Source organism: Vulpes lagopus, chromosome 2, assembly GCF_018345385.1.
Source record: "Vulpes lagopus strain Blue_001 chromosome 2, ASM1834538v1, whole genome shotgun sequence".
Classification (NCBI taxonomy): Eukaryota; Metazoa; Chordata; class Mammalia; order Carnivora; family Canidae; genus Vulpes; species Vulpes lagopus.
In genome coordinates, this window is record NC_054825.1 from 9,264,760 (window position 1) to 9,292,207 (window position 27,448).

The 27,448-nt window shown below is 49.3% G+C and overlaps 1 protein-coding gene across 1 annotated transcript in view; it reads right to left on the reverse strand.

Annotated features, from left to right (window-relative positions):
• Positions 1 to 8,243: 8,243 nt before the first annotated feature.
• Positions 8,244 to 27,448, reverse strand: part of BTBD16 (BTB domain containing 16) — a 41,137-nt gene continuing 21,932 nt past the window's right edge. Inside the window, exons 8-14 of the mRNA XM_041730818.1 lie at positions 25,124 to 25,243; positions 15,200 to 15,291; positions 13,841 to 13,923; positions 12,224 to 12,301; positions 10,992 to 11,090; positions 9,413 to 9,601; positions 8,244 to 8,377 (exon numbers count right to left, since the gene is read on the reverse strand). Of these exons, the coding sequence (XP_041586752.1) occupies positions 8,309 to 8,377; positions 9,413 to 9,601; positions 10,992 to 11,090; positions 12,224 to 12,301; positions 13,841 to 13,923; positions 15,200 to 15,291; positions 25,124 to 25,243 (730 nt within the window). The 3' untranslated portion in view covers positions 8,244 to 8,308. The remainder of the gene's footprint in view (positions 8,378 to 9,412; positions 9,602 to 10,991; positions 11,091 to 12,223; positions 12,302 to 13,840; positions 13,924 to 15,199; positions 15,292 to 25,123; positions 25,244 to 27,448) is intronic.

The following is a 27,448-nucleotide window of genomic DNA, read 5'->3' on the forward strand; positions in this document are numbered from 1 at the left end:
GATGATCCACCAAAGCAGTTTACATCCTACGCTTTTTCCAGTACGCTGCCAAATTGTCGTCAGGAAGGCAGTACCAATCTCTACTGCCCCCTTCCAGGGTGCTTTGGAAATAGTTATTTTCAGACAAAATGGTGCACCTATGCACCCACTTCTAGAAGGGTGCACACAGTATGTGATAGCAGAAGAGTTTTCTGTCCCCCGAATGGCCACAGTGACACCCCTCGGTGGTGCCAGGGACCTGGCACATGGTTGACATTCACGCAGGGCAGTAAAGGGATGGTCATTCCCTTTGGACAGAGCAGCAGTGATAACTCCACCTTCCTCTCCTGCTCTCACCCCGGCCCACGCCCCCCTCACCTCTCCTTGGGTCACCACCAAAGCCTGGTAAGTGTGCTCGTTCCTGCTCTGCCCCTACCCCCACTGCTTTTGCCATATATCATCTAGAATGATTTTTTTCAAAATGCCAATTTCTTCAGGTCAGGTCCGGGCTGATAAAAGTCTTTAATGCCCCTGGCTGCTATCTGGGAAAAAGACCAAAATCCCCCCTGTGGCTTCCAGGTCCCTTGGAGATCTGACTCACCCTCCGCTCCAGCCATGTCTTCTGCTACTCCACTGGCCATTCGGACTTCTTCTGTGTCTTCTAGAGGTACCAGGGTCCCCCGCACATGTTATCTGGGCTCGAGGCTTTTCTCCAAACCCCAGCTCCTCCTCTTTTCATTTATAACAGCTTTATTGAGATATATCATGTATCACACAATTCACCCAATTACATGTAGGGGTTTCAATGATTTTTTAAGCATATTCAGAGTTCTGCAACCAACATCATCAGATATTAGAACATTTTCATTGCCCCAAACAGAAATCCTGTGCCCCTTAACTGTCTCCCTGCATCTCCCAGCCTCCTCCTGCCCCCAGCCCTAAGCACGCACTAATCTACTTTATTTCTCTGCCCAGCCTGTTTTATTATTTTTTAAAGATTTTATTTATTTAACAGATGAGAGAGAGAGAGAGAGAGAGAACAAACTGTGGGCGGGGAGAGAAGCAGACTCCTAGCTGAGCAGGGATCCCGACATGGGGCTCTATCCCAGGACCCCAGGATCATGATCTGAGCCAAAAGCAGACACTACACCCACTGAGCCACCAGGTGCCCCTTGCCCAACCTGTTTTAACTGCACTTAGATTTCTGCTATGGGCCTAAGCATCACTTCCCCGGGGAGGGTCCTTCATGGGCTTCACTTCCCTTCTTGAGGTCTCGGTCAGCTCTCTGCTTTATGCTTTCAAAGAACTGGGCTCCCTCTCCTCAGGGCTCTCAAGCATCCATCAACAGCTGTCTCTCCCACCCTGTGGGTGCATGAAGGTAGGGCCTGTGTTGCTCACCTTTGAAACCCTAACGCAAGGCAGCGGCCACTAGAAGTTTGTGGAATGAAAGAGTGAGTCAGAAAATGAAAGCAGAAAGGGCACATGACTCATTCAAGGTCGTGAGGTAGAGCCACGGAAGCCTTTGTCCTCATCCACCAGGCCCAATAGGGCAGCTGCCCGCTGAGCACTTGAAATTCGACGGAGAAACTCCGTTAATTTTATTTCATTTTAACTTGTTTCATTTTAAATAGCCATCAGTAAAAAAAATAAAATAAATAAAAAATAAACAATAAATAGCCATCAGTGCTGGTAGAAGAGGCGGGGTAACCATGGCACCCCACCATACAGAGCAGGGTTTGCTTTCCTGGCATTAGAACCTTTCTTCCTCCCCGCGTGCCTTCTCCTGGCCCTGGAGGGGTGGCCTTCACCCGAGCAGTCCGCAAATGTTTGGGGAGGCCGCAGGCTGAGCCTCAGGCATAGCTGGCTACTGATGCCACAGTCCTGGGGCCCTGGGGAGAGGCCGAGGGGGGTACCTGGAGGGGTTCCAGAATCAGGAAGGACCAGGTCCTCCCTCCGTGGTGGGCAGTGGGTGTTCCACTCCTACTTGCACTTACGGCCAGTTAAATTTAAATACATTAAGATGAAATAAAATTAAAAACTCAATTTCTCAGCTCCACTAGCCACATTTCAAGGACTCAAGTGGCCACACATGGTGAGTGGCTACCGTATTGCACAGGGCAGATACAGGACATTGCATCTCTGCAGAAAGTTCTGTGGGCAGTGCAGAGGAGTCCCTCCCAGAGGTTTCTCCCTCTCTGCCTCCTTCAGGAGAGGCTGCCCCTCCCTGCCCCATTCTCCCGGCCTCAGGGTCTGTGGACCAGCCTCCACCACATCCAACAGCCTGTGTGCAAATGGAGTTCGGGACATCCCCCACCCAGTCCCTGGGGAGTCCCCCCAACCTCCCCAGCAGCTCAGCAGCCCCCAGCACTTCCCCTTCCCAGCCTAAGCTTGCAAGAGCAAAAAGTTCCTCTCTCCTCTCTGGCCCCACAGATGCACCAGCCTCCAGGAGGCAAAACCCTCTAAAGAGGCAAGAGGGAAAAAGTACCTCTTACTTTGTCTAATCCTTTCTCATTCCAATGAGCCTGCAGCAAAGTAAGAGGGTTCATTTCTTGCCAGGCCCTCCTTCTCCTGGGTCACAGGCTCCACCACCCATTTCCGTTCTCCTCCCCTCCTGGAATCAGAGGACTCAAAGCTTGCAGCTGGAAAGGTCCGCAGAGAGCACCTAGTTTGACCTTTTCATTTTGTAGTAGGGAAAGTAGGCCCAGAGAAGGAAAGAAACGTGCCCAACATCACACAGTGTCCATCCTAACCTTCAACAAGTAGTAAATGACTCGGAGCCATGCCCCCATGGGAACCAGGGGCATATTCAAGCAAGAATAAATCGTGATCACCTCCTGCTGTGTGTTAGGTGCTTTGTAAACTACATATCCACTTATTTAACACTTTTTTTTTTTTTTAGGATTTTATTTATTTATTCATGAGAGACACAGAGAGAGGCAGAGACACAGGCCGAGGGAGGAGCAGGCTCCATGCAGGGAGCCCGACCTGGGACTCCATCCTGGGTCTCCAGGATCATGCCAGGGCTGAAGGCGGTGCTAAACTGCTGAGCCACGGGGGCTGCCCTATTTAACACTTAACCATAGGATTTCTTGCCAACTTCAGAGTAGGCTCTGGGGCTCAGAGAGGGTAGGTGACTTGCCTAAGGCTACACAGCAAGCAAAGGGCAGAGCTAGGACCAAACTCTTTTGTCTGTTTGTCTTCAAGACTTCAAGGAGTTGCTGCGCACAGAGGACTCCTGTCCATCCCTCCTGGAGGGGAGGGCCGGGGAAGGTGAGCCAGATGGTGGGTGCTGAGAGGCAAACAGAGGGGTAGTCATGGATGCAACACACAACAGGTTACGTTGACCAGCACTCATGGTCACTGCGTTGGGCCTTGTGACTTTGGGTTTTAAAATCCTAGTCTAAGAGAAGTTCTTGGGAAGGGAAGAGCTTGTAAGATCGTCTTAAGAATTTTTTTTTGTCTCAAGACTCACGCTTCCCGAGTTCCGAGATGTTATGATAGGGCGGCTGTAGATGTTCAAAGGACCAGCAGCACCTCACCCAGGATGTACAAAAGTTCACTTTCAACTACCAAGCAAGGAAGACTCAGAAAGATAGTTTTTGGTTTCTGCTGGGAAAGCCCGGTTCCCATTTTTGAGGCCGACCTCGCCCCCTAGCGGGAAGGGGTGGGCTCTGCATCACAACAAACGGCTCGCCCCTGCTGGGTCGCCTCCCTAAGACTGTTTCTTTCTTCTTTCTTTCTTCTTTCTTTCTTTCTTTTTCTTTCTTTCTCCTTCTTTCTTCTTTTTTTAAAAGATTTTTAAAGTTTATTTTTCATGAGAGACACAGAGAGAGAGGCAGAGACAAAGGCAGAGGGAGAAGCAGGCTCCATGCATGGAGCCTGATGTGGGACTCGATCCCAGGACTCCAGCATCACACCCTGAGCCAAAGGCAGATGCTCAACCGCTGAGCCATCCAGGCGTCCCAAGACTGTGTCTTTCGTAGCAGGAAATGTGTGTCTGTACAAATAAGATCAGCCCGTGTGGTGAAATAGACCCCCAGGTTTGTTGGGGGTGTCGGGTTCTCTCCACCGGGCAGTCGGCTGTGTGTGGCACAGAGGGGAACCCTGCGGTGGGATGGACATCGGGGTGGAGCCTCTGGGTGCAGTGGCCGACCTCTTGCATCCTTCCAGGAAGCCTGTTAAAGTGCAGGTCCCCCGGGGGGCCCCTAGACAGCAATGACAGCCTCTCCCAGCTGGGGCCTGGGCACCTGCTGTTGCACCAGTTCCCAGGGAACCCGGGTGAGACTTCAGTCCAGGAGCCCAGGACCTGGAGACCAGCCTGCTCCCAGCTGTTTGAGCTCCACCAGGGTGCTGCTTCCCACCCGGCCTCCCCCTGCAAGGACACTGCCCATCCTCCAAGGCCCATTTATGTCTACCCTCCCAGCGAGACCATCCTCACCCCGTCCCAACAGCCTGGTCAGAATCACATGACATTTCCCATGTGACAGCACCCTACGTGGCATGGCCCGGCATGCCCTGGGCGGGTGGGTGCAGGGCACAGTTCTATTGAGGTGTTCAACAAACTCTTGAATTAAGCACGCTAGAACTTTTCACCTCCTCCCAGCGGGTCATGGAGGGAGATGGGAACACATGGGCCAGGAGGCCAGACCTGAGTGGGCCCCAGCCCTGCCACTCTGAGGAGGCTGGGACCTGTAAATGCCTTACTCTCTGGGGCTGAGATCCCCTCCTACCAGATGTGGAAAACACACCTAATTCAGGAAGGGCTACGAGAATTCATTGAGAAAGTGGGTGTCAGGTGCCTAATGGATCAGAGGTGCTCAATGTCTTCCAACCAGAACTGTCGCTCCAGGTCGCTGGGCCTCAGTTTCCCCCACCGCACAATGAACAGGTAGAAATGATGTCAAAGGGCCCCTCCCACTAACACCGAAGGGCTCCTTCCTCTTGCCTTCCTGTCGCTGGTTCCGGAGGCAGATGCAGCCCTACCCTTCAGACCCTTACCCCATCCTTTTGGGGGTTGCCTTCCTCCTACCTCCCTACCTTTTGGAACCCTCAAAGCTTTACTGTTCACCTCAGGGAGGCATTTTTGGCATTGCTGTGTTGCAAACGTCCTCCCCTCCTGCCAGCTCCCGGATCACGAGTTTGCATACTCCGCAGGGCTAAGCTGCAAGTGTGCTTAGAAGGCGGCCAGTCATGCCCATCTCAGTGCTTCCCAACAGCTTCTTCTCTCTTGGACAACTGCAGACTTGCTTTTCAGAGATTTCTCGTTCTTATCTTCTCTGTTATCCCATAGGACTGTGGAAAAATGTCACGAGGCTGCTCTTCCTCCAGAGCCACTAACATCATGCCCCTGCGGGGCTGCATGGGGACCGGCCCATAGAGGGACTGTCCCATGCAGCAGTGGTGCAGGTCACCATCCGGAGAGGGACCTGTGGGCGCTGGTTTGTGCCCTTTTTATAGACAAGCATTGTTCCCTGGGGGTAAAGGACAAGTGACTTTTCTGACTTAGCACAATTAGTCCGGAGGTGAGGCAATAACAGCAGTGTCTTCTTCCCCAGATACAGATACTGTGCTCCTCTGTCAAAGAAACCATTCTGTTTAATTCTTGAGGGAAAAAAAAATCAAATTCTAAGGAAGATGGGCTGCATAATCCCATTTTGAATGGCAAGAAAACTCTAAGTGGCCCTAAAAATAATTCCAAGAGGTTGCCTGCCAGACTTCTGAGTGATGGGAATCCTGGTGGATCTAATTTTCTTCTTTGAGTTTTCTTATTTTTTTCTTTGACAAGCCTATATTATTAGAAGTAACACTTCATGTTTTAAAAAATGAAAGATGAAACTCTTATGCTTCTTTGGAAAGAAACCATAGCTCCCTATGGAAACATAAATTAATCTCTTAGACTAGATGTTGAACATAAGAATGTAGGCACAGAGGAATGCATGCTGTATGGTATGGAATGGCCAAACTGATTAATGGGGACAGTTGGGTTAGTTTTAATTTCAAGGGGTAGTGACTGGGAGGGTAGTGACCAGGAGGGGCATGTCTGGGGTGTGGACCATGCTCTTTCTGTTTTCGATCTGGGTACTGGCTGCTTATATGTGCATGTTCACCTTATGGTAATCCATCAACCTGCATCATAGACTTTTAGTGGTTTTTAAAAATTTATTGAAATATTATTTCTCTAAGTTACTGAGTATTTTGATGCAAATACCTCACTTGCCTCCCCCTTGCCCCAGCCCTGCAGGGATGGGAGGAATTATTGAGGTGGTGCATTCCAACAATCCACTCCACTCCAATCCACTCTAGTCAGGGCCACACTGACCAACCTATCACAACCCTTTATATCAGGGACTTGACTCGAAAGCACACAAGTACTCCAGGGATTTCAAACAGTCTAAATATGATACAGAGAACTGATTATGAAGTTCTCTGTAAGTGAAGGAGGAACTAAGAAAGCAAACAGGAGAATGGGATAACCCAGAGACCAGCAGCAGAAGGAAGCCTGCACTGCCCCTCAGGCTGAAGGGACACAGACCCAGAAGCAGGGCCATTGGGTGGCACTGGAGCCATGGCAGGAGGCTGCCAGGCAGAAGCCATGAAGGAGACACAGCCATTGCTGAAAATGTCTGGCTTCTCCCAGTCTCTTGTGCTTTGAGCCACCACCACCACTCCCCATGGGCTGGACCTGGCCAGAAGCAAGCTGACAGGGCATGCAGAAGGCAAGTGAGGATGCACCCGGGAATGAATGCACTGGTTCCTCTCCTCCAAATCTTCCATGGGGCTGCCTTCCCATCTTCCCCTGTCTCCCTCTTAGGCCACCCTGCAGAGGACATTCCCTCGGCCCGTGTCTGACTCTAAGGTGATCATTAGACTAAATTTACCCACCTTGTTGTCTGCACAGCATCAAAGATATTCCATCACTTTTCCAGTGACACTGGAAAACACACTGCGGTGGACACACCTTGACATGACCCCTTCAGTGATTGGAACATGTGACTCTCTTCTGGTCCAGAGAATATAGGCTAAAGTGATGGGATGTCACTTCCAAGATTACCTTACCTAAGACTCTGTGTTAGCAGACTAGCATGAGAGACACACTCCTGCTGTCCTTGAAGGATAAATAGCCATGTGTTGAGATGTCTATATAGAGAGATATCTGGCAGGGCACTGCAGGAGGCTGCTGGGGCCTGGACAGCCTTTTCCCACCAGCCAGTAAGCAGCCAGGCCCTCAGTTCTGCAGCTATAAGAACATGAATATGCCAAGCCCATGAGCTTGGCTATGAGTCCTCCCCAGTCATGCCTTCAGATGAGAACATAGCCCTGCTGCCACTGGACTGCAGACTTGTGATACAGGGGACCCAGCAAAGCTGCCTGGACTCCTGACCCACAACAATTGTGAAATAATAAATGTGTGTTGTTTTAAGTGACTGAATTTGTGGTACTTTGTTACACTGCAATAGAAAATCCACAAAGAAGGAAGAAAGGCTCTCTATCTCACTTTCTGTAAACCACTGAGCTCAATTTAAAAAGGTGGATGGTAAATAAGTCACTCTGTACCTTATAATTGCTCCCCTCCCTTCCTGCCTCTTGTTCTAGCTGCACCAAAATGGCAGGGACAGTTGTCAGGTGTGTCCTGTGTGGCGGGTAGAGATGCATCATGAAAAGCGGAGCACTCAGTGCTCCCAGTTTGAGTATGTTGTCACTGCTTATGCTTCCATCACAGAGCTCCTGCACAGGCAACCAGTTAGGGTTGGCTTGGACATGAGGCTTGACTCTGGCTTGACTCTGAGGTCAAGGATGGTGAATGGACTTAGGTCTGGTATTTTCTACCCACAAGTGATACAATATGGTGCTCTGGTTTGGGTGTCTCCCCAGAACTCTTGTGTTGGATCTTAACCCCCAAAGGTGATGGCATTACAAGGTAGGGCCTTTGGGAGGTGATCAGGTCACAAGGACACCACTCTAACCCTCATGTAGTGGCCTCAGAGAACCCTCTCGCCCCTTCTGCCATGTGAGGACCCAGCGAGAAGACAGCTGTCTATGAACCAGGAAGTGAGTCCTCAGCAGGCTCTACCCTGAATACTCCAGCATCTTGATCTTGGATGCCCAGCCTCCCAAACTGTGAGTGATAAACATCTATTGTTTGTAAGCTGCCAGTGTGAGGTCCTCTGTGGCAGCAGCCTGACCAAGACAGCGGGCAAAAGTTCTAGTAAGACCACAGCCAACTAGGAAAATCCACTGAATGCTTGAGCAATCCCTTCAATGTCATTTTATTTTCTTTTATGAACACTGGTGGAAGAAAGAAAAGTCCCATAGATTCTTCTGGAAACTATCAAGATATTGGGAAGATGAATGAAAAACTTACATAGATTGGGATGCCCACAGTTTGGATTTTCAAGGCCTAAAAGATGAAATAAAACAAAGCAAAGGGGCCTTTTAGAATAGACACAATTGCCCTCTTGAGGAGGGGAGTGGGAGGCTTGCACAGTTGTGTAAGGTGGTCATTCCCAACTCTGGCTGCACCTTAGAACCACCTCGGGAAAGTCTTTAAAATGAACTTTAAAGAATTAAAATATAGTGTAAATACAATAAAGTACGCACATCTTAAGGGGCCAGCTTGGTGCATTTCCACAAGTGGGTTCTCCTGAGTGATCACAGTAAAGAACATTTCAGGCACCTCAGAAATCCTCATCATACTCTCTCCCAGCCAATATCCTGGGCTTCCTGCTCCCACCTCCACAAGGGACATTGCTATTCTGATTTCTGACATCACAGAGAACAGCTTGGGAAGCTTTAAACAGCACCAAGACCTGAGACCCACCGTGGAATATCTGGTCTCAGGAGCTGGGTGGTGCTCAGGCCAGCAGAGCTTGCAAAAGGCCAAGTGTTCTGATGTGCAGCCAGGACTAGAAATGACTCCCTGGCTTAAAGCTGAGTCCTATTCCCTACAGGGCAGCAAGGGAGATCCCAGAAATCCTGGAGTTCACAGCCCAGAGTTCCTTCTAGGCTCTCTGGTAATCTTTGGATTTCATCTCTCAGCAGCCAGGACAGGTAGAAAGAGAATCCACCCAGATGCTGACACAGCCACTGAGGCAGGTGGGCCAGGCCACGGATCTCAGGGCATATCACAGGCGATGCGCCGGCAACAGTGGAGGTGGCGGTGGCAAATACACTCCACCAAATTTCTCCTCCTCCAAACAAGTACCCTTTGATATTTAGAAAATGGACCTGGCGTTATCATGACAGTTTTCAACGTCCTCAGCTTTCCATTCTAGGTCTCTCTAGCGTGGTGTGGATCTGTGATTATCTTTTGGAAAGTGAGCAAGCTTCCCCTGGAGATCACTGGAGATGTAAAGCCAGGGATCCCCAAAAACAGATGTGGAGGGAGGGAGGACGGAAAGAACAAAAAGGACATAAACAAGTCAAAGACACTCACGTGGCTTTTACAGGATGGCTTGACAAACCCGAACTTCTGGGTGATCTGATTGGTCCTGAACTCCTGCCACTTGCCGTCCACCAGGGTCTGGGCTCTGATCTCGTACTTCACCAAGCGCTCCGCTCTCAGGCTAACCGGGCCATGCTTACAGACCGAGGACGGGAACTCCAAATCAGTGTGCCTTACTCTCTGTAAGGAGGGTGACCCACCTTAGGTGGAACTGAAACCGGGGTGACCCAGAGTTAAGCAAAGCCTGGTTCATTGACTCTCCTGTATAACGGGTGTGGAGAGCAAGAGGGTATTCCCATAGGGCCCCATTTCCTGAGAGCTGCTGCTGCTGAGTCAGCGAGCATTTGAGCCCTCACTGTGTAAAACCATTGGCTCACAGACTGTGGTTTGGTGAACCCAGAAAAATGCCACTAAGTCAAGCTGTATTGAATCAGAAGGTCTTCACTATTGCTTGGCCAGAGTTTAAAAACCAACATAGGATTTGAGTGAGCATTTCAACGGGTGTTGTTACAGAATTCATGTCTTCCATCCAGCAAAATCCAGTATGAAGGGAAGTGCATTGAAGTCATTGAAGACCAAGAACTGACCCAAGGAAGAGCTGTGACTCACTCAAGGGTTGTAATGAGGTAGTGGCAAAGCTGAGGTTAAAACTCAGTTTTCTTCACTCACGCATTTATCCACGTATCCACTCATGAGGCAAACATACCTGCCCAGCATCCTGGGTACTATGATTAGTGGTGATAAGAAAAAGATGAACGAGATATAGTTTCTCAAGGAGCTTGATGTCTTAGAGACTTATAAAGCAAATGCTAAGTGGAACACAGTGGTCCCTGATCGTCGTTGTCATGGTCAATGTCATCATCATCATATAGTGCTCTATGTATCAGGCTCCATCCCATGCCCTTTGCACAAATTAACACAATAATACTGCCCACAACCAAGTGAGGTAGGTCCTATTAGCTTCTCCATCTTAAAGCTCGGGAAGCTGGACATAGGGAGGTTCACGGGCTTGCCAAGTAGCTTGGCAACAGCTCACCAGGCAGCTTGACTTCAACACTCTGCTCTTAAACACAAGGCTCTTCCAAAAGTCTAGCAGAAGCACCGAGTGAAGCCATCTGCCCTTGTGACTTCACCAGTGTCTGGTCCACCACCCTGCTTTGCCTCTCTAAACAAGACCATTCCCTCTTCCCTTGTGGGCACTATGGGTTGCCTCCATTGAAGAGTGGCCATCTGTAAAGCATCACCCATCATAAAGGAACTGAAGATGAACTGACCTCCAAATGTGGAGTCAGAGTCTAGAATTTAACCCCAGCTTTGTTAATCGGGGCCATATGAACATGATGAAGACATTCACCTTGGAGATCTGTTAAACAGGCTAACAATAGTAACCTCCCAAGGTTGTAAAAATCAAATGACGTCACTTTGTATGAGCATGATTAGCACCAGCTTAGAACATGTTTCATGTCCATTACTAACCAATGATTAATCAGTTATTATTGATTTAGTATGAACTGACTCTGTATCAAAAAGACTGTTTCAGAGACACACCTTCCCTGGGCTCTGTCCTTACCTGCATGTAAAAACTATAAGAGGTAGTATCCTGTTTGATTCCCTTTATCTCAAAGAAGAATCCATATACGGCAATCATTTCTGAATGAGTTGTATACTCCTAAATTGGGAAGGATAAACAACAAAGCAACAGGGGAAAAGAATCTTCAGTGTTCAAAGGCAAGAGGACATGGCAAAACAAATTCTAGCTAAAACAAAAGTGACTAATTGACAGCTGATTGAAAACTCAATACCAATTTTAGCCTAGGAAGAGCCAAACTGCAGGGACTTTACAAATCCCATAGGTTAGCACTCAGTGACATATTAACTGCTCTGTGCATCCTCTTAATGGGGAGAAGAATGAGTTGGGCATGTTCTTAGACATTCAGTGGCCTGCAGACCTTTGAAACAAAGCATTTGTTCCAATTCGATGGGCCTAAAAAGACACTCCATACTCATGGTATTGCAAGGAGTCCTGACCCCTGGTTGGCAGTGTATCCACTTAGGCAAGTCTCTACAAGCAAGGAGGTAGGCCCAGCCTATCCAGGCCTGACCCAGCCGGGAGTCTCTGATGATAGATTCAGAGCTCCAAGTCTCTCAAACACAAATTCTTTTGAGATCACTACTGGGGTGGCTTTTAAAAAGTTAGAGAGCAGCTATTTCTTGGAGAACTGTGCCTATCACAGGGAACCGAAGACAACAGCCCTGCATACTCCCCTGGTGACTGCATACTCCCCTGGTGGCTGAGCACCCAGATGCCTTGCAGCCAAGCTCCCTGACCAATCCACTGCTGCTTTGATTTGGGGGACCCCATCAAAATATCCACCCAGAATAGGTTCCCCCTTGTAGCCGTAAACACAGGCTTAGAGTGAAATCTCTCATGGAGCGGTTGGCAAGTCTTGATGTTTGTGGGGAAGAGAATGACCAATTCATCCCAGTTAGCCCAAGCATTTCCTGGTTTTAGAACAGAAAGTCCTGCATCCCAGGGAAACTCCTCCATCCCTGGAAAACTAGGACAGTTGGTCCCCCTCAAGGAGAAATTTTGGATGTGCCCATCATGTCAATGAATGACCTGTCCCAGGCTCCCATCTTGTGAATTTTATTTCCTAGGGTGTGGTGAACATGAAGGAAACATGACAATTTCCTTTTCTTCCCTGGCCTTCCTAAGAGACGTAAGAAGCAATTATACTTGGTTAAGGACTTTTGTCTAGGAGGGGAGGGTCCTTCCCCTTGCTTGGGCCCAGGGGTCTGTACCTGGTTAAAGAGCAGTCCAAATCTCATAGCCTGGGTGGTAAGATCTTTCACGTGAACCATGTCACCCCCACTCTCCAGCTGAAAGAGAAGTGCACACAGCTCACCTGGACACCAGCATCTCTCACTGTCTCTATGTCTGTTCATTGATCCCACCCGCACCGTGCTTGAAGAAGAGTTCTGTCTCTGGATCCCATACTAGTCCATTAATCCAATCTGCAGTATTTGTGGGAGCCTACGATGTGCCAGGTACTGTGCTCAGTGCTTCGAGAGGATGCAAAGATGAGAACAAGAAAAAATACCTGAGCAGTCTCACGGGGGAAATAAAATATGTATATAAATAGCCCGATCACGATGCAGAGAATGACCATGGCCATGAAGTCACAAGCATGATCCCACACGGCAGGCTCCAATGACAGCAAGGGGCAAAAACAAGGAGGTGGGCGGGGTCAGGAGAACAGAAAGAGGGGAGGGGGACTTCCTAAGGTGTCCAGCCCCAAGGATCATCTCCTGCCTCGACTCAGCTGTTAGAACATAGTTCTGAATTACGTCCCAGGGAGGCTCAGTTCCAGGGAGTCATTCTCTGCTGTGCAGGGGCATGGGGCACTGTAGTTTGCACATTACAATAGGTATTTGTTGGGCTGAATTGAATTTTAACTAGTGACTCATAAATCTTTAGAACTCAAACACTGCCCTATTTCATCTCTAAAAATGCACGATTAGAAACACAAGGAGTACAACAGTTCGAGCAGACAATTCACAAAGGGGGAAATGCAGCATGGAAAAAATATTCATATTTACTAGTAATAAAAGAAATGCATGTTGGAAAATGGGATTTCATTGTGCACTTCTCAATTAACAAAAGCGATCCGAAGTAAAAACGCCCTGCATTGCTGAGCATGTACAAAGTGGAGCAAGCTCTTTCATCACTGGGCCAAGAGTAATTTGGTCCCCAATTTTTAATATGTATCAAGAACAAAACGAATGGTCCTTTATTTTGGGCCAATGTTTTCTATTCTTGAGAATCTCCCCTAAGAAAATAATTCTCAGTATAGTAGAATAAACTATCATGTTCAAATTTGTTCATCACAGTCATTTATCCTAGTAAACAATCAGGAACACTGCAAATTTTCTACACTAAGGGAAAAGCAAAGTAGCTCTGTTTATAGCAGATGTTCTTGGTGGAAGAGTTTGCAGCCAATAAAACACAATGACATCTTAGCAGTGGTTGTCCCCGGGGGATGGGTCTGAGGCTAAGTCTTTTCTTTCTCTCCATTTCTCTGCACCTTAAAGATTTCCAATAACAAGCGCATATTACACGTGTGTTGATGGGGGCTTGGCCAGGCGGGCGGTGCAGGCGGCCCCCTCCCAGACCCCATCTCACGCTTGGCTTAATAGTGTGCATGTGTGCAGCAGCCCCCCCCCCCCCCAGGGTGCCTGGCCTGGGCCTCCTCCCTCTGCCCCTTGGGCTTGGCTTTTCCCACTGCCCTGGAGGAAGAGCCAGAAACACCGGACCTCAAGGGCCCAGAGGTTTCAAATGCAAAACACATCTCCAGAAAAAGCCAAGTCAGAAGAGCAATAAATTTCAATAATTGTTTCCTTGCTGAGCTGGCAACTCACTGCGTGGTAATGGTTGGCTGTAACCCGGATCAACCAGGACTCCGGGAAGAAATTAATGTGCCTTAACTCCTCCAGATTTTTGCCTTGGAAGAAACACAAAGAGAACATTTTTATAGATGTATTCATCACAGACCCGCAGAAGTGTAATTTACAGAGAGAGAAAGGAGGAAGTTGAGGGCTGAGGCTTGGAGGGCCTGTCCAGGGCCCCGGGGATCATAAGGTGCATGGAACCCAAATGGGACAGCACCGAGCACTTCTCCCCAAAGTGTTTAGAGCCCCCTGGCCGAAATCTTACCCGAGAAGGGGAGGTTGGAGTCTGATCTTTGGTGTCTTTAGGGTATCAAGAAGCAACCTGGACAAAACTACCTGGGGTCCATCAACTATCCCTGGGTTTTAGAGTTACGCATTATATCTGGATAACTGGAAATGGCTTTGAAAAATTTTCTAAATGTCCTTTCATTTATAAAGGTCTCCCTGGGGGGCCACCTGGGCAGCCTCACATGCACTAGCCAGTAGCTTCATCTTTCCAAGTCACAGAGGCCTCTGCTAGGCCCAGTGCGTGAGGCTCAGAAAGCCAGGTCTGTAGCCTTCTCCCCAGCTACTGAGCGAGTGAGTTGGAGGGGACGCTGCTCAAAGAGGTAGGGCTCGTGGCTAGATGACACCAACACAGCCCTGGGCAGCTGCATATACTTTCACAATCCACATTGCCCTACATTCAACATCATATTTCACGGAAGCTCCGACTATCCCTCACTTTACAGACCAGGACCCTGAGGCCAGGCAGTTACATGACTTTCTCGAAGTCAAACAACTTGGAAGTGACAATGCCACAGCTTAGCCTATTCCTTTAAAAGCACCTGATGAGGGGTAGCCTGGGTGGCTCAGCGGTTTAGCGCCACCTTCAGCCCAGGGCATGATCCTGGAGGCCCAGGATCGAGTCCCACGACAGGCTCCCTGCATGGGGCCAGCTTCTCCCTCTGCCTGTGTTTCTCTCTCTCTCTCTCTCTGTGTCTCTCATAAATAAATACAGTCTTCAAAAAAAAAAAAAAAAAGCACCTGCTGAGGGATGCCTGGGTGGCTCAGAGGTTGAGCATCTGCCCTTGGCTTGAGGCATGATCCTGGGGTCTTGGGATGGAGTCGCGCATCGGGCTCCCTGCATGGGGCCTGCTTCTCCCTCTGCCTGTGTCTCTGCCTCTCTCTCTCTGTGTGTCTCTCATGAGTAAATAAATTTAAAAAATCTTTTTAAAAATTAAAAAAATAAATAAAACACCTGCTGAGCCTCTCCAGAGAGTCGCTAAGGGGTGGGGCGGGTCCCACCAGCCCTCCCAGGAGGCACTCACCGGGACAGGCAGGGCTTACCTTTGGTGATGCCGTGCAGGCGCACACACAGGAAGAGTGGCACCAGGCCCTGTCCTGTATCCTGATCCAGAAACGAATACTTCTTGGGAAAGCTTAGCAGAGGGGTAAAGAGGAACAAGAGACTGTCACAAAACTGCTTTCTGGAATTGGCAGAGGTGGGGGGAGGGGGGTAGTGGAAAGTCATGTCAAGGAGACTGGTGGCTTCACCAGTCAGGGTTACAGATAGGGCTTGGTTCTCTCTGGATGGGTGAGGTGGCTGGAAGCAGAGGGCTGAGCCAGCCTGGGTGAAGGCCGACCCCAGAGGTTATAATGAGACACTGGGTCTAGTCCCCTCGCCATCCACCACGGAACGACACACATGGCAGGTGCACAGTGCATCTTATGACGTGACTGATGCTAACGAGCTACTTTATAGAGGATTTTGAGAGGCATTTTCTCACTTGGGTCTCACAAACTGCTTGTGGGCCAGATGGGGCAGGTGTCATGGGCTCTATTTCATAGACGAAAAACAAAGGCTCAATGAGGACTTGAACCCAGGACTTCAGATTCCTCCTCTACACAGGCTGCCCTTTCAAGAATGGCCAATGGGGGCCTTCAATAGTGCTTTCTGGTAGGAAAGCCATCGACCCTTGGGCAGTTACTGCCCATACTAAACTCCAGTTAATTTCCACATGTGGCTGAAGGTCAGGGCTGGGTTGAGATCAGATTCCCTTTGAGAACATGCCTACACGTAGACACACCCACCCACCACTCTTGTTTTGAAACAACTTGTTTCGTTAAAGGGTCACTTTTCACCATTGGGGACACGGGGGTAATTTTTCCAAGTCCCTTTGGAAACGCAAAGTCATTCCCTCAAGGCAAATCCGTAGGAGCCCAGCCAAAGGCGCTTGTAGATTATTTTTCCATGAATCAAGAGTGATGTCCAAATCACACCCTGTCTCAGCCAGACTAAATGCACCATTGGCCCCGTGTCCTGGCTCTGCTGGGGGTGCCTGCCAGCCTGCTGAGGACCATTTGCTTTCAGAAGACCTGAGAATTCCTGGGACTCTCCATGTGATGGTCCCAGGAGATAGCTTAGGGATGCTGGGGCGTGGTGAGAGGGAAGAGGGGCACACAAGACAAATGAGTTGTTTCAATCCAATGATTATTAACTAGAATCCACTGGGTGCCAGTCTCTGGGTGTGGACACATCAGTCATAAATAAAGACAGGCTGATACTTTCAGGAAGGCAGTGCTATTCATCTCAGAACCAGCCCTCCATTACCCAGGGCAGGTGGAGCTGGGCTGGTGTGGGCCCTGCCGGGGCCCTGAGAACACAATATTTTAGCTGGACAGATAACACTCGCTTGCCCCCTTCCCTGCCTCTCTCTCACCATGTAATAGAAGACCAAGTTAGGTGGCATCACTCTGGGTGCAGGGCTCAAGAAGGGAAGACTGGGCCGAGCTGGCACAGTTCACCTACACCCCTGCCAAACTCAGTGCTCCTGGGGATGAGCCTGCACCCTTGGCAAGGGCCCCCACAGCCTGGCACTGTCCCGAGAAGTGAGCACTTGCTGGAGCTACAGGTTAAGACAGTTTTAACTCAGAAGGGAAAGGACAGTGGGAGGACCCCCCAGGCACCAACTCTGCAGTTGTGTGGGAAGGCTGCCAGGAGAGTGGAGGAAGCCAAGGCTCCAGATTCTCCCAGAGAGAGGTGCTCAGACCTGACAGCCCATCAGCCAGGAGCTCTCCAGACAGACCTCCTCTCCCAGAGGATTTGGGGAAGAGTTTTGTTGAGACAGGTGATTGGACTTTAAGATCCCTGTAGGCCACAGGGAAGTGGCTCTGATGGCAGCTGACGTGCGAGGTCATGAGTCTGTTCATCCATTGTCCAACCACGCTTCAGCAAGCCTAGGCCTGGAGTCAGGCAGACCAGGCTCCAGTCTTGGGCCAGCTGGCGCTCAGTCACGTGACCGAGCCTCTCTGAGCTCTAATCTCCTTCTCTGTCACGTAGGGAGGACAGCCACATATGCCTCTGCGGGTAGCTGGGAGGGGTAAAGGTGATGGTGCTGGGCACAGCTGCTAGTACCCAGCGAGTACCCCTGCCTCATGATTACCACCACTGTCCTCTCATCCCTGGGAAAAGGACTTGGACTCAAGTTGGCTAAGGGCATGATCACTGCCACCCTCTAAATGGCCCAAGACATGGGCCACTTCAAAGGAGGAAAGTAGTGGCCTCAGCTGCTGAAAGCTTTAGAGGGCTATGGTCCAACACCTTGAACCAATCAGTATAGTCCTGCCCCTGGATACTGGTGAGGTTGATTGTTGCAGAGCCAGGACTCTACCCAGGCCTCCTGAGAACAGCCCAGGGCCTTTTCCATCTTACTTGGCTCCTCTCAATTTTCTAGAGACAGAGGCATCTACTATTCTCTGGTTCAACGATGAGTGCATTCACCCAACTTTCCCTAAAGTGAGAGGAAGCTGACGCTAAGTAGAGGGGGCCTCTTTGGACGGCTCTGTTGGTGGGATCAAATGCTGGCACGGCTCTAGCTGGCACTCAGTGCTGCCTGTGCAAAGATCTCTCTGGGTTTAGCACTGACTTTTCTGGGGCCAACTTCAGGCCATGGTGTCTGCCTCCAAAAGTTCTTTAAGAAACTCTTTGGTCATGACCCCTTTGGAGAGGACAGTTCCTAGGCCTTGAGATTGAAAGACACACCCCAGGTTGGCTCTGGGTCCTGCTTTCAAGGGCCTGGGGACAAATCCCCCACAGACTTCCTGAAAGGCAGTGCCTGGGACAAGTGTCCCTCTGACTGGCATAGGCTGTAATTTTAGAGCTGCTCCTAGCCACAACCTTCTCACTTCCCCCATCCTGTCATATGCCAGTCATTTATCCTTCCTGTGAGCATCTGACTCAGGGCCCCATTACCCCAGTACTTCAAAGTTTAGCCTTAAAATACACACTTCTGAATTCTGACACATGATGCTCCATGGATGGACCTTGAGGACTTTATGTTAAGAGAAACAAGCCCAACGCAGAAGAACAAATACGATGTGATTCCACATTCAGAGATCCCTAGAGGAGTGGAACCCATAGAGACAGAAGTGGAGCAGTGGTTGTCTGGGGCAGGGGAATGCTCTCCATTTATTGTTGATTGGATACAGAGTTTAGTTTGGAAAGATGAGAACATTCTGGAGATGGAAGGAGGTGATGGTTGCACAGCCGTCTGAACGTACTTACTGTCACCAAACCACACACACAAAAATGGTTAAAGTGGTCGGTTTTATGTCCTGAATATTTCACCATAATAAAAGACAATGAGGATTATAAAACATCATTTCTATGAACAATATATGAAATAATAGTTTAAATTTTAAGGTGACATTTGGGGGGGAAAACGTTGCACGCTTTGGGGCCATAACTCACGATGAGAGGGAAACAAGGCTTTTTTCAAAATGTAACTCGGTGTAGACACCGAATGGGCACCTTCAGACAGTCGGAAGCCAGGACCCGGTCCACCAGGCTCCTGACCCCACAGCGCAGCACATGAAAACGATTCTGACTGCTGCCACCACCGTCACCTACCAGACGTCCCTGCCCTTCAGAAGCTCCTGCCAGGGGGCCTGTTCCTCAAGTCCCAGTGAATCTGCACGGGTCCTGGTAGGAGGGTATTGCCAGAGTCCACGCAGGGACGCACGAGTACTGCTCACGCCCTGACCCACAGTCTCCCAGCCCGTCGGTGGCAGGGCGGGACCCAGACCTGGGGCCGCCCTCTGCTACCTACACCTTATTTACCGAATGTTTTGTCTGTCTCTGCTTCTGAGTCTGTAAACGCCAGGAAGATGGGGCTTGGCATCTGTTTTGTTTGCTCTCGTCGTCTCGGCGCCTCTTGCATGGCCTGGTGCTCGGTGGGCTTGCAAGATGTTGAGTGGATGAATTGGATGAGGAGCTGGTCCCGCCAGCTTGGCAGCCTCCATCCTAGCATCCCTCCCTCCACTCGCCCACAGTGTCTCTTCGAGGAATGCCAGCTGTCCTGCCCCAGCGCACGCACACACGCACGCATACCACACACACATGTGCACACAGGCCAGGCTCTGGCAAGCTGATCTTCCTGTGCTGATGGGGTCCCACCTGCTGTTGTTCCCATGCTTATTTTGCCAGGCCAAGTGCTGTCAGACACTCATTGAGACCCAATTCCATGTCATCTTAGCAATGAAGTCAGTCCTGACCTTTGCCCAAAAGCAGAACTGGGTAATGGTAATCCCATCTGCCCTAAGGACCTCCTACATCAGACACTTTACACCCCTGAGGCCCCTGCTGCGTCTCTATTCTTATTGAAGAAGACGCGTTGGGGCTACCCAGTTTGGGTGGAAAGCCAAGAAGGCATATGAGGGAAGTGAAAAGTTAGTAAGGAATAGGGATCCGTAGTATATAGGGACCTTGAGAACAAAGAAGTTTCAACTTCCGGAAAGCCAAACACTAGGGGAGCAGGGGCAGTGTGGTCAGAGCAAGAGAAGAAATTTAAAAAGGCAAGAAACACAAAACTCCAGTGATGAGAAACCCCGTTGCCCCCAAATATATCCACCTGCCCGCACAAGGGTTGGCAATCCGAGACAGAACGATTTAATGGCTCTCATGTCCGTGACTCATGGGGTATTTCAGAATGAATGTTCTGGTTAAGAGATCAGAGTTGTCACACCAGGGGTGCCCAGTTTCATGATGACTCTGTGGCCACATCTGCAAATGTCACTCATTAATTACAATAGACACCCGGCTTCTGGCTGCCCTGTCACACAGCGTCACAAAGCAGGCTCAGGGGCAGCCCGGGTGGCTCAGCGGTTTAGCGCCGCCTTCAGCCCAGGGTGTGATCCTGGAGACCCAGGATCGAGTCCCACGTCGGGCTCCCTGCATGGAACCTGCTTCTCCCTCTGCCTGTGTCTCTGCCTCTCTCTCTCTGTCTCTGTGTTTCTCATGAATAAATAAATAAAATTAAACAAAAACAAAAGCAAAGCAGGCTCAGGTGTCAGGGGTGCAGGGTGTGGGTGAGGCGGCTCTCCTCCAAGGCTCCCCTTGCAGGCAATGGGGCGGGGGGAACACAGCGTTGGGTTTGTCAGGCCAGGGCCCACTTACAGGGTCAGCACATGCTCTCGTGCTCTCTGCAAAGAGAAGCTCAGAGGACGAATCTGTCTGGTGGGCAGGTGAGATCTGGGAAGGCTTCCCGGAGGAGCCCTTGGCCAGTGCTGTAAAGATTGGGTCAGATTTGGAAAGGACCAAAGAAGGAGGAGACAGCCGCAGCAGTCAGGCAAATCTAGGAGTGGGGATCACGTGGAGATTGGCTTCACTGGCTGCTTTCGGTGACTTTCTTCTGGAGAGGTGGTAAGCCCGGTGCTGGGACCCATCCTTGGGACCGAGAGGGGCCCATGTAGTGATTAACAAATCAGTTAAGGACTAGAATTACAGGTCTACTCACGACTTTCCTGCAATCCAGAGAGACTCAAAATTCTTATTTTGAGTGTCAGAAGATCCCGGAGACCTCAGTCAGCCCCCACCCCACTACCTTGTGGCCGAAGGATCCTGAGCACGCCCCTTGCCTTCCCTGGCCATCTGTCCCCAGACAGATTTTACAGATATTCCGTTGAGTGAAAGGGCAGACAGACATTAAAAAGTGTATACTGTAAGATTCTATTTACACAAAGTTCAAAGGCAGCCAAGACATCTTGAAAGTAAAGGAAGCCAGGATGTTGTTTGCTTTTTTTTCTGGGAAAGGTGGCGACTGAGATAAGACGCTCGAGGTGGCTGGCCCCAAGTCTGTCTCTCGGGCTGGGCACTGCTGACACAGGTGTGTGCGACTTTGTGGAAACCCACTTGAGGTTTGTGCACTTTTCAGCACGTATCTTATATTTTGATTAAAAATGTATTTTTAAAAAAGCGAAACATTTGCCTGCCTCTGGCTCTACTGATGACGTTTTTACAGCTTTCCTGGACTTCTCGGATTGCTAACTGGAAAGAAATGATGACTTTTCCTCTGTGGACAGAGGCAACAGCTTTGCTTACATTTTTTGTTTTTCCTACAAGGAAATGTTAAATTTAATTCTGGCCAGCCTATTTGTTTTTCTAAATTAACAGACTGTGGGTGGTGACGGGGTGTGTGTATGTGTGTGTGTGTGTGTGTGTGTGTGTGCACACGCGCGCGCGTGAGTGGTCCCTTCCTATTATACTTAGCGATGAAAATAAGCTGGAAGATGTTCATACCCACCTGGCTAGGCAAAGAAACTTCCCCTTCACCTTGCCATTAGTGTCCCTAGCATAGAATGCATGTTTAATAACTATCTGTTGAATGGATAAAAAAAAATGGGGAAAAAAATCAATGAATTAAAGAAAACTGGACAATAAGAAAAGCTTGGGCCTATGTTTTTCTTTGCAGGCACGGTTGGCATTGGAAGAAGAGTCAACTGTTCAAATACCTTCCCTCCTTGCTTGTTTTCTGGACATTGCTAAGAGATAAGAAAAGGGGCATCTGACCTATTTTTACTCAAATACTGCTCCAAGTGCTCGGATTTGGATGCTGAGCTAGCCAAGGCCATACCCAGGGCTGCAGAGCACTCTTGTTGTCCCGGGGGTCACAGGACCCCCACTAGCTCCGAATCAGGCAGCCTGTCCCACCGCCACCTGTTATGAAAGTACAGTTCCCCCCCCCCCCAAAATAGAAAGTACAGTCCCTTTTGGGAAGTCCCCATATTGTGATGGCTTCAACATGTCCATCTGACCACGGGAGATCCCTGATAAATCACTCTATCTTTTATATTATGTCACCAATAGTTGCAACTTCAAAGACTGGAACAAAGAACCAACTTCCTTGATTCTCATTCCTTAGCCTACAAACTGTCTCCCAGCTGGGGCTGCTGCTGTGCCCCATCTTTTAGTGCCCATGGCATGTCCCTGTTGGTGGCCACAGAAACTTGACAAGCTGTTCCCTTAGGCCTCATTAAACTGTGTCGGGTCAGCTCCCATGGTGACCCAACTTTGGCCCAAGCTGGCTATGACTTCCTGTAGGCTCCCTCCACCACGAAGAGCAGAGGTAGCTTCTCAAAGCCTGAGCCTTCGGGCCACCAGCTCCACTGGCCCAGCAGCCCCGAAACCCTATCCTACTGTAGGCCGGCCTCGGAGATCCTCAGGATGGGATGGTAAACTCGGAGCATGGGTGCCACCACCCACTGCCATGGGTAGGCTAGACATCACTAACTCCCCCCAAGCCAAGAGAAAGCCTTGGAACCCTTCCTTGTCTAGAACAAGATGACCACAGTCATCGGCCCGTGAGCCCTATTACCTCAAGTTGCTACAGACAGGTGTTCTCTGAATTTTGCATGAGCATAGTAAGACCCTCTCCTGTGAGGGGAACCAAGCTACACAAAAACAATTGATGGAAACTCATCATTCAGTAGCTCTTCCATGCATAGCACAGTGCCAGCTAAGCTGGGGGTGAGATAAAGGCCCACAGACCCTTCCTTTAAGCTGCTGCTCATGATGCACCTGGGGAGGTAGGACGTTATGTACACACCAAGTGGTGGTAAGGGACTGGTCACAGAGACTCTCAGGGGAGGCCCTGCAAGGACAGACTGGCAAAGGGGACAGAGCAGGCTGGGGGCAGGTAAGCAGGAGCAACAAGGGCTGATAACCTAGGTTAAGGGGTCTGAGGACTCAGGGGATGTGCATTTGGGAGGTGGAGCCATCGACGAGGGAGCATCTGTTCTGGGGCAGAAGAACCAGGATGAAAGAGAACCACCTACAATTCTACAAATGCACACATGGTCCTCAAGATTGGGGGTGGGCCTGGGCAACTGCAGTGGCGGGGAGCACCCAGGTCCAGGTGACCTGTCTCTTCTCCCTGAGGGGCAGGAAGCTTGCTATGGAGGGAAGGCAGGCTGCTGGGAGTCACTCCTGCGCCACAATCAGAGAAAACAGGGCCCGGGTACCACATAGACACTCACAAGCAATTTCCAACAAGGAACAAGGTGGCCTCGAGGGCTTGGGAAATGCCTTGGAGGGTAGAGGTGGGCTCAAAATGGAGCCAGTGTAGATTGGAGAGGAATGGAAAAGCTAACAACGGTGGGGAGGAGCCTCGGGACCCCAGCTCAGGAAAACCGAGGACACCCCACTCTCGGTGGAGGGGGCTACACACCAAGAGCCTCATTCCCACTGTTTCTCCCACATTAAAAACACCGTTTCCACATCCCAGCTCATTTCCTACCTCCTGATTCTAAGATGTTTCCAGTATGAATGCTAACTTGGAGCCAAAGAGCAAGTTTTCCTGGTGCACATGACTCACAGGAAAAAGTGTCTCTTGAGCTATTAAAAGAGTCGGGGGGCGGGGGGGGGGGCAGGCATTTGCGTTCAAAGAAAATTATATAGAAACTAAGCAAAGTGCATATCATTCTGGCACTGAATACCGCTTTCCCCAAATAATGAGACAGGGAAAATGGGCTCTTTCGTTTACATGGTGCACAGATGTTCCAGAAAAGGATTAAATGCTTCAGAACAATGCAAATGAAACTTGGCTTAAACAGGTCAATCTGCTGATGAATATGTGGAAGATGTGTTTATCTGCTCCGCTCACATGTGCACAAGAAACAGAGCCTCTTGGCTTCCTCGAATACCTTATCGTGCCTGGAAGCCCCATTCCTGCTGAGGTGGGGAGCGGACGCATGAACCCAACAGCGAAGGTAATGGCATCAGTGACTCCCCCCAGGCCGATCCTCTTGAGGACCGCCGGGGACCGTCTTTGGCTACAGGACCACCCCACTCCACAGCCAGCTTGCATGACGTGAGCACATCTGCCAAGTTTTCACTGAGGCTAAAGAGGCACGAAATGAGCCCCATAGAGTATCAATCTCACTTTCTCCCCGCCCCTGCACCCCTGCCCCCAAGCCGCCACAGCTGCCACTGCTTAATGGGGACACTCCTGATCGAACAGATAGAGAACTCTCACAGCAGAGGGTGGCACAGGGAGGGGATGTTCACTGCAAGTCCTCGGCCAACCATAACACTGAACCCAGAGGCAGCCTCAGAATCTCTCTGAACACGGTGCCCAGGGAGCTATTACTGAGCTGGCTGCAGTGGACTCAAGAGACGAATCCTATCCACCGTTCTAGGAATGGGGAGCAAAGTGTTTGGGATTCAGCAAGCCTGAGTTCAAGTCAGACTCTGCGTCATCACTTGCATGATTTCTGATGAGATGGCTCATCTCCACCTCCCCTTTCTTCATCTGTAAAATGGGAATAAAACCAGCCCCGGAGTCTTCTGCAGAGTAAATGAGATTCCAAATAGAAAGTGCTTATCAGAACGACTGCCCTTAGGGAGCATAATTAAATGGTGTCCGTTAAACTGAAATTATTCTTTTTCACTGAAATTTTGAGATCTATCATCTCTAGAATTCACAAGATTAGAGAGTATAAGATGCTGAGTAAATTCAATGAAACCTTTGTGCACTCAGGTGCCCTTCCATTTGTCTAGAAAATTCAGACTGTCCTATGCTATTGTGAAATATAAGCAAGGATGATCTGATTTAGATACATTTTATTTATTTTTTTTATTATTTTTTTAAGATTTTTTTTAGATATGTTTTAAACATGATATTTTTAAGGTCAGTGAGGTTTGGTAATAAATTTTCCTGAATAAAAGGAGTACCCTGTGCATCTTTTACTGGACAGAGCAAGTGTACAGAAGCACACGGTTATCTCACATTACAACACCTACATATTCTTCACGCTTTCAAGTAAGCCACTGGCTCAAAGGCATCACGTAATCCTAAGCCCCATCAAGAAAATTGCATTCTGTGTACTCTCGATGACGCTATGAAAAATCACATCACTGACGCTTTTCCTCCAGGATATCACAAGTGAAAAAACCATTGTATGTGCATTTCATCAACCCACACTGAGTTACGGTACCTGTTAAAAAACGCCAGCACGGTTTCATGCACCGGAACTGTCTGGATTCTGTGGTTCAGTTGCAAGAAGACCCACAAAAGTAGCGTTTTCAGAAGATGAAACTCATTAAAAGTGAACAACCTGGGCAAAATAGAAGAGAAGAAATTTTAGGAGAAGCAACTGAAGTCATTTGGAAGAAAACAAGAAGAGAAAGTTCAGGAGGGAGACACCACCACCCCTGAGTCTGCAGGTCACTTCAGACAGAGATGTTAAATGACGTCCTCAAGGTCACAGGAGCTGGGCTGTGACCTCAGCGGCCTGCCCCCCACCCCATGTGCTGCCAAAGCAACGGCCAGCTTTAATGAGCCCTTACTATGGACCGGTGTGCCTGAGATGTTTTCATATCTTCTTTCACTGAAATCCATATAACCATCCTGCCTAGTTGGAATATATTCCCCACTTTTATAGATATGTAAATTCAGACTGACTCTATGTTTCTTTAAATTTTTATTATCTCATTCATAGTTTTTTTTTGGATTAATTTTTATTTTTAAATATTGCACTGCATTATACTTCATCTGGACGACTAAAGGTTTTTGGTGTCCCCTTAAATTTCGCACCTGAGGTAAGTGCCTCAACCACCACATTCTAGTCCCAGCCAGCACTGAGGGCAAAATAGCTTAGTCAAGGTCCCAGGATTCTGGGGTCAGACCTGGGTGTGGGTCAGTCCAGCCTCAAGCTGGCTGTAGAGCCTCCTGCAGGTGCTCAGTGGCCCCACAGCCACAACTCCCTCATCCGTAGATAGTGGTGACAGCAGATGCTCAGAGGCTGTGTGAGTGGCAGCCTGTTTCCTGTCGCTGCTGTAATAAATAGCCATGAACCAATGGGCTTAAAGCAACATCCATTTATTATCTTATAGTTCTGGAGGTCAGAAGAACAACATGTATCTTCCTGGGCCAAGATCAAGGTGTGGATGCATTCTTTCTGGAAGCTCTACACAGAATCATTTCCTTGCTTTCTCCAGCTTCTGGAGGCCACTCACATCCTGTGGCTCGTGGCCCCCTCCTCTATCCTCAGGCCAGCAGCAGCACAGCACCTTCCAATCTCCTGCCACCTCTCACTTTCCTGCCTTCATCTTCTACATGCCAGGATCCTTGTGATTATATTGGGCCCATCCGGGTAATCCAGAACACGCTCCTGGGCTCCAGGTCATCCATCTGCAACCTTGTTTCCCCTTTGCCATGCAACCTAACATATTCACAGGCGCTGGGGGTTGGGATGTTGACATTATGGAGCTGACGACACACACACAGATTGCTTAGCGGAGGGCCTGACACATAGGAGCGTGCTAACAAACGGCAGCTCTGACTCCTAGGCAGCAGCCGGGCTGGGTCTTGGCTGCAGAGCCCACGCTTTGCCTGCACTGGCATGATACTTCTTACCTAGAAACAGGTGGTGGGAAGGAGGATGTCACCCCCTACAACGTCAACTCTGTAAAGTAAGGGTATCTCCCAAAGGCCTTCTCTGAAGCCTCTGACAACTTGATTATCTAAGAAGTCATTTTAATGTTTCTTAAACTCCTTGATATTTCCCATCTTGACCACAGAGATGACATGCTGGTTTCAAAACCTATCAGAGCCTCTGCACCCATCACTTTGAGTAGTCTTGGTGGGTGGGCCCCAAGCTAAGTGGTGACTCTAAAGGGTAATGGAAATGTCACCCACCCACCTTTCACGCTATTTCTGGTCACAGTAGAACATCTCTTTGTTCTTCTTTGTTTCCAGGCCACCTACAGATGCATGGGCTTTGACTCTGGCCAGACAGGACCAAATCTGTCACCATCTGGGCAATGATGGTGAGGCAGGAGGGGGGATGTCACAGAGCCACTTAGTATATGATGCACCTGCAGAGAACTCCACCAAGACACCAACCACCACTGGGCTGGGGAGCTATGTGACTCCCAGTGCAGAATCCAAGCCCGAGGTCCCCCAGCCTAGAGGTTCTTTGGGACCTCACCAAGAGGACCAGGCAGCAACATGGGAGGAGTCGTTGGGGTTCCATGAATCAGGGTCCCGGTTTTACTTTTATTGTGGAGGGTAATTGTTCAAATAAAGCTCTCTCTCTCTCTTTTTTTTTTTTCAGGGTATACACTTCCATTTTATTTAAGTCACAAATATTTTGAGTGTCCGTTAGGGAACCCAAACCTATATTTTAGCTGCTACAGTGGACCAAGTACTCTTTTCAAGGTATACCAATTCCTTCCTTTATTCCTCCCTCTCTCTCTTCCTTCCTTCTTTCCTTCCTTCCTTCTGTCTTTCCTTCCTCCATCCTTCCTTTTCTTTCTCC